This window comes from Eubalaena glacialis, chromosome 11, assembly GCF_028564815.1.
Source record: "Eubalaena glacialis isolate mEubGla1 chromosome 11, mEubGla1.1.hap2.+ XY, whole genome shotgun sequence".
NCBI lineage: Eukaryota > Metazoa > Chordata > Mammalia > Artiodactyla > Balaenidae > Eubalaena > Eubalaena glacialis.
The window spans coordinates 25,837,805-25,851,430 of NC_083726.1; the positions used below are offsets into that span (position 1 = coordinate 25,837,805).

The 13,626-nt window shown below is 38.0% G+C and overlaps 1 protein-coding gene across 2 annotated transcripts in view; it reads left to right on the top strand.

Annotated features, from left to right (window-relative positions):
* Positions 1 to 13,626, top strand: part of NTN4 (netrin 4) — a 108,375-nt gene that overhangs the window by 79,761 nt on the left and 14,988 nt on the right. The window contains exons 6-7 of one of the 2 annotated variants that reach the window (XM_061205453.1): positions 11,057 to 11,270; positions 11,636 to 11,751. In XM_061205453.1, coding sequence (XP_061061436.1) covers positions 11,057 to 11,270; positions 11,636 to 11,751 — 330 coding nt within the window. The remainder of the gene's footprint in view (positions 1 to 11,056; positions 11,271 to 11,635; positions 11,752 to 13,626) is intronic. The other variant, XM_061205454.1, reaches the window with a different exon arrangement.

Consider the following 13,626-nt stretch of genomic DNA (forward strand, 5'->3'; position numbering starts at 1 on the left):
ATGGAGTCAATAGGGATTTTTTCTCCAAAGGAAAAAGGAGTTAGAGATGACCCCAGTTTCTCACTAGATGCCTAGCTAGGAACTAGGCACCTGAGTGGTACCTGAGTGGCCTGGGAATATAGAAGGCTGTCTTCAACAAAAAGATAATGTTGTATGATCAAACCAAATTCTCCAAAGCAAAATACATTGTCCAAAATTATACTAAAAAGTTTTCCCATAGTAAAATTTGTCTGTACACTCAAAAGTACTTTCTTCAATTTTAACTAAAGTAGCAACCCAGGAATATAAAATCGGCTATTTAGCTTGCTAAGATCTCTTAGATATACTCAGAAATAAATAGGAACTGGCTCAGTTACAACCAGTAAACAGGAAAGGAATAATACAGAAATCAAATTGAGGGTCTGAGCAGTGGTCACATAGTAAAGCATTAAAAATAAAGGGCATTGGGATGTCCCTGGTGGTCCAGTGCTTAAGACTGTGTGCTTCCACTGCAGAGGGCACGGTTTGATCCCTGGTAGGGGAACTAAGATTCTGCATGCTGCGTGTTGTGGCCAAAAATAAGTAAATAAATAAAATAAAAATTCAGTGGGAATACATTCAAACAATTGAATTTAAAAAAAATTTTTAAAGGGCATGACTTTTGTATTTATTTGTATTACCCATTTAAAAGCTTATAGAAGACAGATAGGAAATACACTTAAATACCTCATATTTATTTTTAAAAAGCATTCAATAGAGGCAAGAATGAATAGATCTCATGCATAAATGGATCTCTTTCTTTTGTGTGGGATGTACAGTTCAGGAGACATTGCATTTCAGTAACTGATAGGCAAATCCTAATTTAGATTATTTTCTTATTAAATTTATTCTAGTGTAATTTTTTTTTTTTTTTTTGAAATTAACATATACCGTGAATATTGTGGAACTAGCTATCTTTGAATACAATGTATATAACATTTAAAGGATGAATAGAAAGATGCTCCTTAGGAGAGTAAAGGGGTAAACCATATTGTCTTTGAGTAAAGTTCATTTACAGTTTTTTCTTTATTATTTGTAGCTATCCATCCACTAGCAAAAAAAAAAAAACAGTTGATAGTAGAAGGAGTAAATAATGCCAAAAAAAGGTAGAAGACTTCATTTTATCTAACATTTAACTTCACACTTAATATAGTAATGACAGTTCATACTGTCTCCTTCTATTTGGAGCTACACCTCAAAGTCATCTTCTGTTCCTTCTAAGAACCTCGGCAGGAAGCTGGACAGCTTTCAAAATGGCTTTGATATGAAAAATTCTCCATCAGAAATTCTGTAGGGCCTTGGCCTTTGCAGGAGAAAACAATGTTGGGAGGCTGGGAGGCGCAGCTGAAGGAGTGGCCGCTGAGCAGTGGTGAAAGGGCTTGACGAGCAGCTTCTTTCCCAGCTGAGGGCCTTGAACTTTGAGTTCTGTTTTTAGAAAAGCTAAATCAGGAGCAAATACTTTCAGGGTATTTTGCTCCAAGTATAGCTTTTACTAATAAAATGGCAAAAGCTAGAGCCATCAGGTAATACTAATGAGTTCTGGCAATTTAAAAAAGGTGAGACGCTAAACTCAGCAGGCCGTTTCTGCTGCACACTTGGCACTGTGGATCACTCTCTGAGTGAAAGATGTGCAGACTCATAGAGCTCAAGTGAAGGTGGGAATAAAGATGAAAAGGCAGCAGTGGTCTCCTGCGACTCTACCACCAAAGGCTTCAGCAACCCCATCAAAACAAAGGAAGCCATAACTCTTCCATTATGTTCCTGGCCATTTTGTACCCATGTTTACATGCTTATTATGTTCATGTAGATTGACAGCTGTGACTTTTGTCCTACATTCCATGGCAGGGTATATCCCTATAAGCAGCAGGATCATAGATAATACCCTACTTTTTCTCAACATACTGTGATCCAAAAAATGAGAGTAATAGCCGATTAATTTTTTTTTTAAGCAGAGAAAGGAACATGTAACAAGAGAGTAACCTAATTCTATAGGATTTAGATTAGTCAAGAGAGCTGTTTGCCACCAGTTCCTCACAGCTGCAAAGCAAGGAATTTCAGCCTATTTTGAAAGCCAGTTAGATCATTAATTTCCTTAAAAAACAACCCATATCTATAATGAGGCAGTTATTATTCTTTCCTCTGTGTTTCCATGCACCCTGGTCTACCTCTGTTTTGACATTTACTGCCCTGTAATTATTTATTTGCATATCTCTCTTCCCTCTCTGAAGAGATATGACTGTATTTGTCTTTGTATCTTCAGCCCCTAGCATAATTCATGTTAACACTAAAGCTCAAGAACTCTTTGGTAAAGGTATAATGAATGAATGAATGAATGATGGACATTTTAAAACCAATATGTTTCATCCAGTATAACAATAATAGTTATTATCTAAGCATATGGTACCACTAAATGCCTGAAACATTGCTACACATATACACTATCTCATTTAGTCCTCACACAAACAATTCTATAGCCTAGGTATTTTTACTCTTCCTTCATGAATGAGAAAACTGAGACTTGAGGGGGTTAATTTCACAGTCATATAAGGAGTAAGCCTCATAACCAGAATTGAACTCTTCTAGTCTGACTCCTAAGTTTGTGCCCTTACCAACACTATTACATTGCCTTTGTTTTATTTTATGTCTTCCTGAGATATTACAGGTACTTTCCAGACAGCTGTATTTATTGTCAGCCTTTGCGATTGAAACAATTATTAGTTTAGAGCCTTACAGATACACAAGGTTATTTAAAAACGTGTTCATCCATTATTTCATTAATAGTTATGTTTCCTAGGAGAAAAGCAGCTCATGTCCTCTTTTCTGTGCATGCTCTATGGAGGTACAATACTTCACAAAATAGATGTAATTACAAATATATATCTGTAAAATTTGTACAACATTTAGCAATTATCTAAATTCATTATTTGAAGGAAAATTGTTGTGAAATCTTTTGTAAAGTACCCATTTCCTCTATCTCATCTGTTCTGGAAGTTTTGTATTACTATGTCATGTTTTCTTATAACAGGACATACCAGTACAGAACATACTGTTTAAAATAAGGTGTTTTCATTATTAAAGAAATCTTGTGACAATAGTGAGGAATTAAAATGACATTTTTAATAATTTTGCTTTGCCAATATGATTATGTGAGAGCAGTCTAGGGCAAATTTTCTTTTGAGGGGTAGTGGTAATAATTACTCCAGTAATGATTTGCTACCTAGGTAGGCCACATAGTTTCTAAACATATCTGGTTACCAGGCAATTTTTGGCTGTCAAGAACAATTTACCACAGCTGAATACACCAAAAGTGGTAATGAAACAAATAATTAAGTTTAGAATAATAGTATATGATGTTAGTTCAATCTTTACTACTGGGTTTTATGTCTAACAAGAAGACAGAGCTGAAGTCAAGGATTTATGTCACTGCAGTTGGGTTCTAATTTGACATTCATCATAATGAATGCATAAAAAGTAAGTGCTTGGGTTGTATTTTAGAATCAACAACTGGTAAGAAGTATATGTTGGAGGATCAGAACCTGAACCAGAATCTAAGAAGAACCTTTTTTTTCCCCCCAAGCAAGAAGAAAATATATTTCCATTTTGGAAGAAAATAAGAAATGTAGATTATGTGTGTCAGATATTGCCTGCTATACAAACTTCAAGAGATAGGTATGCAAGGCAAGCCTCCGTGTGCAGTCCGAAAAAGTATGCCATGAAAGGTGTCAGGGCCTTCTGCCTGAAGCTAGTTCTGCATAGTTTCCAAATGGTATTTTTATCTTGTAATTATGTGAAAAGTCACATTGACAGAAATCAACTAGCACATGTGATAGAATCACATTCTTCTCTGGCCATTCCTGAAATGTGTGTAGGTTTTAAAATATATGGCAGGGCTTCCCTTGTAACGCAGTGGTTGAGAATCCACCTGCCAACACAGGGGAAACGGGTTCGAGCCCTGGTCCAGGAAGATCCCACATGCCGCAGAGCAACTAAGCCCGTGCGCCACAACTACTGAGCCTGCGCTCTAGAACCCGCGAGCTACAACTACTGAAGCCTGTGCACCTAGAGCCCATGCTCCGCAACAAGAGAAGCCACCTCAATGAGAAGCCCGCACACCGCAACGAAGAGTGGCCCCTGCTCACCGCAGCTAGAGAAAGCCTGCTCGCAGCAATGAAGACCCAACGCAGCCAAAAATAAAATAAATAAATTTATTTTAAAAATAAATAAATAAAATAAAATACATGGCAGTACAGAGAGGTCAAATCCTAGAAAGGATTGGATCTTCTATTAGAGTAAAAGATAATGGTGGTGGTGGTGGTGGAATACCATATAATAGTAGATGAGAGTCCTACATTGTCTTTCTTCTGGCTCCCTGTCTGCTGTCAAGAACCAAGTTGACTTAACTGAGTGATATAGTAACTATTGGTTTAGTCACCTCAAAATGATGAAATGTTTATACTGGATTATGGGATTTAATTTAAAGTCATAGCATTTTGATACACTCATGTTACATATTATATAATACCTCCAAATTATTTAATTAAAAACAAATGAAAAATCAAAAGTGCTTTGCTATCTTAAGAGAAAATGCCTAATGTTTTCATAATGAGGCCCAACCAAAAGAAAAAAATCAGGGGATTTAATGTGGAAATAGCGATCACTGTAACTGTATGAATTAAAATAAAACTGGTCTCCTGAGAAATTCAGTGTTTTAGAAGCAAAATGTTTACTTCTCTCTTGCATTAGGTAAGTTTTTTTTAATCTTGTAATAATTATTCTTCTAAATTATGAATCTCTTTAAGGGCCAAGACTGTTTTATCCCTAGGAGTTTGTTCAGTATTTAGCACATAGTAGATGCTCATTAAATGTCTGTTGAGTAAGTGAACAGATAAATAAATGCTGCCTTAAACAAACACACACATTGTTATCCTTTCAAACAAAATCTATTATGGTGTTTTCCTCCTCTGCCCTTTGTAAGTACTTTTTTTTAATCACTGCCTTTTAATTCAATTAAACAGTCTGTTTTAGAACAGTAATCCAAAAGAAAATAGGGAAAGAGCAAGAAGACAGACTTCACAGAAGAGGAATAAGAATAAAAACAAACAAAAACAGTCTTTTTTTGAGCAGCCATAATTTGCTATTTGCTAATTGCCTGTTAAGTGCTAGGGACATACATTATGTCTCATTTAACTCTCAGTACCACCTGGTAAAATAGAAATGCGGGGCTCATAAAGGTAAAAATTTAGCTAGGAGTTGAACCCAAGTCTACCTCCACTAAACCCTTCAGGGGATAGGTGAGACCCATGCTCACCTTCAAGGAATTTACATACCGGTTTGACAGAGAAAAGTAAACATCTGACTGTCTGAAATGCAAAGTAGAAGTGACCAGAGCTATAAGAAGAAATGTTATTTTTAAAGCACTAGAGGGTTTCAAAGAAAGGATGAAATCATATTCAACTGTGCTGAAATAAGGAATGACTTCTAAAAGAAGGTAAACTTGCCCATTAGATGGGTAACTGGAATGGCTGCTTTGGGCTTCATACCTGGTGAGGTGGGAGAGGGTAGCAGAGGGAAGGGTGCTGCATCTCTTTTCTGAATATCACTGAATATCAGTTTTGAAGTTCTGTCTTTACAAGAAAGGTGCAAACAGAGCTGCTACCTTGAGCACTTCCACTACTCCAAATGGTTGACTCGCTTTGACCACACCCTTCCAGCGACAACTTTAGGGGTGACACTTGAATAGATCTTAAAGGACGTGTAGAATTTTGAAAGATAGATATAGGAGAAAAGATTTCCCTATTGAAATTAATAAAGGTACAGAACAGGAAAGATTGGGGTTTTATCTAGTTAGAATAAAGTCTATCTGCAAGAATTCATCCCATTCGATTAGAATAAGGGCTATAGGCAAGAGAGTAATGAAAAGTAAGACTGGAAAAGTGGGCTAGGGCCATAGTATGAAGGATCTTAAATGTTTGATTAAGGGGCAGTTGTGTTTTGTAAACTACAAATGCTTCGTAAACATTAGAATTATTAACTAACACATGTTGGTTGAGTAAGCAAATAAATGAATATTCCCAAGAAGATAATTTATACCTTTTGCTTAAAAAAAAAAAAAAGGCAATATTCCATGCCCTTACTGTAGTGGTTCTCAACCAAGGAGAGCATAAGGGTGGAGAGGAAGGGTGTGTTTCACATATGTAAGATGTAAAGAACTTTTGCAGACTTCTCACATTTCTGCTGGTTTGAGAACCACTGCTCTAATGATTATAGGCTTAACAAAATTAAAGAGATCTAAACAGAGTACTACACCATCAATACCTGCATTTCTTCAGCTTCTGTTCTCACAAGTCACCAACATCCTCCTGTTTGACAGCATTACTGTCCTATTATAAATCTTATGTGACTTACTCATTCTGTGTTGTCTTACATTGTTAATCACTTGAAACTTTCTCATCCTTTGGTTTCCACAGCAACACCTACTTGATTCTTTTCACTCTCTATCTGGTCCTTATCTGCTTTACAAGTTACTGCTCTTCTAACTGCCTGGACCAGTGTTCCACCCTTGGTTGCCTTCTCACCCTATATACTATCCCTGGGAAATCTCATCCAGCCCTCCTAGTTTCAATTCCCATCTGCTGACAACTCTCAACGCTGTATTTGTGACCCCATCCTTCTCCTACACGTCAGATTATTATTTCCACTTGCGTATTATAACTTATTAGTGCATCCTTCAGACATCTCAAACTTAACATGTCTAACCCTGAACTCACCCTCTTCTCCCTCCCTTCCCTATCTCCACCCCGACATGGATTCACCTATCCCAACCTGCTCTAGTCATTCACTTTCATAAACTAGAAACCTTAAAATCTTCCGCAGTTTCTGTTTGTCCCTCAACAATGCATTCTTCCTCCTCATCCAGATGGCCTCTGAACCCTATCAATTCACTATTAAGAAAAAAAAGGTTTGTCACATCCAACCTTTTCTCCCATTCCTTCATCTGCTCTCTTAGTCGAGTTCCTTGTTCTCTCTCATTTCTTTGGTTTCTCTGCCATCAGTCTCTCCCTACTGCAGTCTATTTCACACAATGACGCCAAAGTAACTGTCAAAATTAAATTATAACCATGTCATAATTCTGCTTTTTTAACATTTTACTTCCTATGATTCTTTATACCCATAAGACAAAATTCAACTTCTTGGGTTAGGCCCTGCCTCAATCTGGCTCCAAACATAACTCTATAGCTTTTTCTTCAGCCTCATCAGCTCCAACTGCTTTCCACTCAACGTACACTCTAGACACACTAACCTTCTCACAGTCCCTAAATAGGCCCTTTCACATATGACTCCTACAGCCTGGAAGGTCCTTCAGGTCAATTCCGTAAATTCTTATTTGGGCATCTACTATGTACCAGACTCTGTTCTGGGGCATAGAAAGCAAAAATAAGAAGATAAAGATCCTTCTGTCAATGAGTTCAGAGTCCAGTAATAAGGGAGACAGGCACATAAATAATAATGCACTGTGATACACACAAAATAGAAATATATACAAAGAACAGAGGCAGCATAGAAGAGAGGGTGGTTAATTGTCTGGAAGGCGTGGGACAAGGAAGGGTAAAGGTAAAGGCAATGCAGGCACAGCCAGGGGCACTGAGGCATGAAAGAGTTTCACGTTTTCAGGAAGCAGGAAGAGCTTCCACATATAATGCAGAAACATAAAATGCAATGAGGATGAACCATACACTTAAAAATGGTTAAGATGGTAAATTTTATGGTATGTGTTTTTTACCACAATTAAAAAATTTTTTTAATTATTTAAAAGAAACGCAATGGGGAGAGAATCTAAAGACAGGCTGAAATAAGCAACTGCCTATCTTCCCCTCCTTTTCACCTTGCAAACTCCTACTCATCTTTTAGGATCAACTCAGATGTCTAAATGACCCCTCCTTTGTGGATCCTATGTGAGACCCTCAGCCTGTGCACCCCTCCTCTGTGCTCTTATAGAGCTCTATTAGAGTGCTAATCACAGATTATTGAAATGTTTTGTTTATTCCTCTGTTTCCCCCACACGGATATGAGCTCCTTGACTCATATCCGTGAGTCACCATAACTTATACAGGCACAGACTCTACACTTCTACAAGAATTATCTAATGAAGTCATTAGTTATTTAATTCACTATTAACTAACCATATGCTACACACTATACTAAGTGCTTTATATACATGATCTCCTTTCACCCTTACAACTGTATGAGGGTAGATATTGTTCTCTTTTCCATTTTTTAGAAGAGAAAACTGAGAAAACGAGAGGCTAGGTATCTTGCCAAAAGTCACACAGTTAGTAGTTGATGTGAAGCCAGATTGAAGCCAAACAGAGCTTTTAATGACAAAGAAAGTAATCAATAGAGTAAGTTTCCAAGGGGATAAAGGAGGGAGTGGGATCTAGAAAGTTAATTGAGAAGATTCAGAAGGAAGAGCCGGCCCGGCAGGTGTCAGACTCTGTGCTATGCACCTTGCTGAAGTAATTTCATTTAAAATAGTTTCATCCTCATCAAATCTCCGTGTAATGTAGATACCCAAATGAAGAAACCGACATTCACAAAAGTTAAATTTTTTGCCCAAAATCACAGAGCTTGTGAAAGACAAGGCCATAAAGCAAGATCTCTTCCAGCTTTCTCATTTGATTCTTAGAGAAAAGCGTGGAAAGTTGAAGATAAAGAGATTTTGAGGTGGAGAAAAGATTACCTGAGGACCTTATCAGTGGATCAGAATCTTCAGACCAAGTGGTTAGGGTGAATTAAAAAGCCTGGAGAAATTTTGGGACACCCACTGTGAGGAATTTTATTTAAAAAAAATAGGCAGGGACAATTGAATAAATAGGGCTAATGAGCATCAGTTAGGGGGCCCTACTGAGGTTAGGGTACACAAATTTGTGATAAACCCAACAAGCACTTTTTTTTTTTACTTTGTTCAGCTACTTTTGCTAGCCCATGAACAAAGAAGGTGTTGGGAGCAGTAGGCAATCGCAGGAGTTGGGAGAGGGCTGAGAGGAAGGACCTTTGATTAATAGAAAGGACTTGCAGAAGTGGCTGATTATAGATTCTAGTCTGAGGAGCTGTCTTAGCCCATACAGGCTGCTATAACAAAATACCATAGACTAGATGGCTTAAAAGATAAACGTTCATTTCCCACAGTTGGAGAAATAACTGGAGGTTGAAGTCCGCAATATGGTGCCAGCATGGTCCAGTTCTGGTGAGAGCTCTCTTCTGGGTTGCAGACTGCAAACCTCTGTTGTTGCCTCACATCCTTCACAAAGAAGAGAGCTCTGCATTTTTCATCCCCTTATAAGGGCACCAATCTCATCTCCCCCAAATTGTATCCAAACCTCCTAAAGGCCCCCCCACCTCTAAATACCATCCCATTGGGGATTAGGCTTCAACATAAAAATTTGAAGGGGGGGACACAAACGTTCAACAAATCAAATTAAGCTTTCTTCCTATACCAAACCTGAACTCTCCCAGTTGTATAGCGGTGGAGAAACAACCTATCATTTTATCTGGGGTCACTATAAATTGATGACTACTAACCTCAAAAGGTGGCCTTTATGCTGCTGGCAATTATACTTCACTTCCTAAGTGTCTCATTCACTCTCCCACTCCCATTCTTCATCATCTCTCTCACCTGATGACCTTGCTTTCTATTTCATCAAGAAAATACAAGCAATCAGGGGACTTCCCTGGTGGTCCAGTGGTTAAGAATCTGCCTGCCAATGCAGGGGACACGTGTTCAATCCCTGGTCCGGGAAGATCCCACATTGCTGCGGGGCAACTAAGCCCATGCGCCACAACTACTGAGCCCGTGCACCGCAACTATTGAGCCCACGCGCCACAACTACTGAAGCCCGCATGCTCTAGAGCCCTCACGCTGCAACTACTGAGCCCACGTGCCGCAACTACTAGAGCCTGTGCTCCGCAACAAGAAGCCACTGCAATGAGAAGCCCACACACCGCAACGAAGAGTAGCCCCCGCTTGCTGCAACTAGAGAAAGCCCAGGCACAGCAATGAAGACCCAGCGCAGCCAAAAAAGAAAAGAAAATACAAGCAATCAGAAGAAAAATCCCACCAGCTCCCACCACTGCATTTATTCACTTCCCTGCATTTGTATCCATATGCTCTGCCTTCTATCCTATTACTATGAACTAATCATGCTCCTACCCAAGTCCAACACCTCCTCTTCTACACCAAATCCCATCCTTTTTTTCCTCTCTCAAGTATTCCTTTAAAAATTCTCCCATCTCTCTTCTACTCGTCAATTTTTCCCTTTCTACTGGATCATTTCCATCAACAGCAAATATGCTGTAATTTCCCCCATCTTAAAACAATCAAAACAGACAAAAACTCAAACCTTCACTTCAGTTCATATATCCATTCGGTATTAGCTACCACCACATTTCTGTGCCCTTATAGAAAAGCTCACAACAGAGCTGTCTGTTCTCATGCTCAGATTACTCTATTCCCATTCTCTCCTGAGTTTTCTTCAGTGAGGTTCGCCACTCACTGTTACACTGAAACTGTTCCTGTCAAGGACACCGGTGGTCTTCATGCTGCCAAGTACAATGATCCATTCCTGGTCCTCATCTTCTTGGACCTGTCAGCATTTAACACAGCTGATGTCGTCCACCTCCTTGAAACTTTGTTTGGCTTCCAGGACACCATGAGCTCATGATTTTTTTCCTTTCTCACTAACTGCTCCTTCTTTGTTTTCTTTGCTGATTCATTCTCATCACCCCAAACAAAAGCCATTCATATTTAATGCCTTTAATTTTAGGATAAATTAGGTGTTTTAGCAGCAGATGTGCTTTTCTGATGACATCTTCTTATCTTTCATTTAATTAGCTTTCATTCATTGAGCATACACCAAGTGGGTAAAGGAGGAGCCTCAGAGATATGCTGTGTGGTGAAGGGAAGCCAGTTTGGGATGGCTGGGCCTAATCTCCACAGATAATCTGGTCACTCATTGGCCCTTGTGTGTCCTCTATGTTGTAGTGTGTTCCTGTCATCCAGTTGGATCAGCTGTCCTTCCTTTCAGCTCAGTGACCTTCTGTGACCCCAGCAACGGTGACTGCCCTTGCAAGCCTGGGGTGGCAGGGCCACATTGCGACAGGTGTATGGTGGGATACTGGGGCTTCGGAGACTATGGCTGCAGGCCTTGTGACTGCGCAGGGAGCTGCGACCCTCTCACAGGAGACTGCATCAGCAGGTGAATGTGCATGGCTCTTGCTCTCATCTCTGTGTCTTTCAGATTCTTTTGAAGATCTGGTAGTGATTTGGAAAACGTTGCATGCCGCTAGTGGAGAAAAGATGTATTTGCACATCTCTTTAAAAAATTTTTGTCAAATTGCAGAGTCAAGTAATTTGCTCTTGCAAGATTCTAGAGATGGCCTTGTTCATTTTGCAAAATAAATTATTCTTTTTAACAATAAGCCCTTTACAACACTATTTATTTCTGAAAAGTGAAAGGATGGGAAGGTAGCTAATAAGGTTTAAATCTCTAGAAATATATTCATTTCATTTAAGTTCTAAGAAATTCCTTAATAAGTTCTTCGTCATTTTCTATTTTATTAGCAGCACAGACATAGACTGGCATCATGAAATTCCTAACTTCCATTCCATGCACAATAAGAGTGAACCAACCTGGGAGTGGGAGGATGAGCAAGGATTTTCTGCACTTCGACATTCAGGTGAGATAATAGATATTACTGGGTCTAGTCATATTTCCAGGTCTGGTCTTGAGTAACAGTGATTCATGACAAACCAGAGAACAGATTTTGGATCTAATAAGGGAAACTCTAGTTCTAAGGTTAACAAAGTAGTGATCCCCATAAGTATAAAACTCTTAAACATAGCTAAATGGTATTTAACAAGCTTTTGTTTATTTTCTGATTGTTAGAATAACATGTAATTAGTACAGAAAATTTGGAAAATGCAGAATATCACAGTAAAAAAAAAACCCCAAATCTCACTATCCCACTGTTAATACTTTGGTGTGTCTCCCTCTCTCTAAGATTTTTTTTTTTTTTTTTTTTGCTGTGGACCATTTTTAAAGTCTTTATTGAATTTGTTACAATATTGCTTCGGTTTTATGTTTTGGTTTTTTGGCCGCAACGCATGTGGGATCTTAGCTCCCTGACCAGGGATCAAACCTGCGCCCCCTGCATTGGAAGGCGAAATCTTAACCACTGGACCGCCAGGGAAGTCCCTTCCTCTCTCTAAAACATACTGTTTTACACAGTTGAGAGCTAACTCAATGGAAATGTACAGATTCATTTAAAGGAAAAACATTCTTACAGACCTAGTGTAACTCAGTATGTACAAAGCAAAAGCTAGCTGTGAACTCCTTATGTTTAAAGCTTTTATCCAACTATAAAACAAAAATAATTTTACAAACTAAATATAAGCCAAATAAAACTAATAAAATTCAAATTAACATTAATTGAATATGAAAAATGATTTTTACTGATGCCAAAACACTGTTTACTACATAAATATGATTCCTTGAGTTTATCAAGTCTATACTACTCTTTATTCTGATTTAATTTTCCTATGATGTTTACCTGTTCTGTCATTTGAGGAGCATGCTGTGATACTGGCGTGAACACATAATTTCTGTGTTCATCCTATCTCTATTCTTTTCTCATAGAAACTCAAGTGGTTCTATTTAGCATCAACTTAAATCATATCACAAATACAAATGTGGACAAGAAATCTTGTTGTCAGCATTTGGTTGTAAAGTGCTCACCAAATCATCCAAATAAAACTTAAAATAACATATTAAAATATTTGTTATTATTAAACATGACAAACACCAAAAATGTGATATGAACACCCATATGAACACCTTCTAGTGTTATCAAATCTTAATTTTGCCATAGTTGCCTCATATTTTCATTTAAATTATACAGATGCATTTGAAGCCCCTGATGTACCAATCTACAAATTGACTAGCCTTCCTTACTCCACAGAATAACCACTAACCTGAATTTTGGTGTTCATCATCCACTTTCACATTTTTACTATTTTACTATATGTATATTAAATAGTATATAATTAATATATTTATATATTTATGTAATGTTTTAAAAATCTCATGTACATGATAACTTACCTACCCTTTAAATTTTTTTTTTTTTAGTTAAATGTGTACTTTTTTTAGATTTATCCATTCTATTATATGAATACAACACTCTGTATTCTCCCGTTGTTTGCCATTTAGGTTATTTCCAATTTCCAATTTTCCACTATTATATATAATGCTACCATGAATGTTCTCTTATATGTGTTATATTGTGTACTTGAGAAGGAGTTTCACTAGATCAGGGGCTGGCAAACTACAGCCCTCAGGCCAAATGTGGCCTGCCATCTACTTTTCTACAGGCTAACCTGCCTGCTCTAAGGTTTAAATGGTTACTTTAAATGGTTATATAAGTACCTACATAAAATCTTTAATTTTTCCCCATGGCCACAAAGCCTAAAATATTTATTATCTGTTCCATTATAGAAAATGTTTGTGGACCCTTGTCCTGGGGTACAATCTAGATACTGTTGGGTCACAGTGT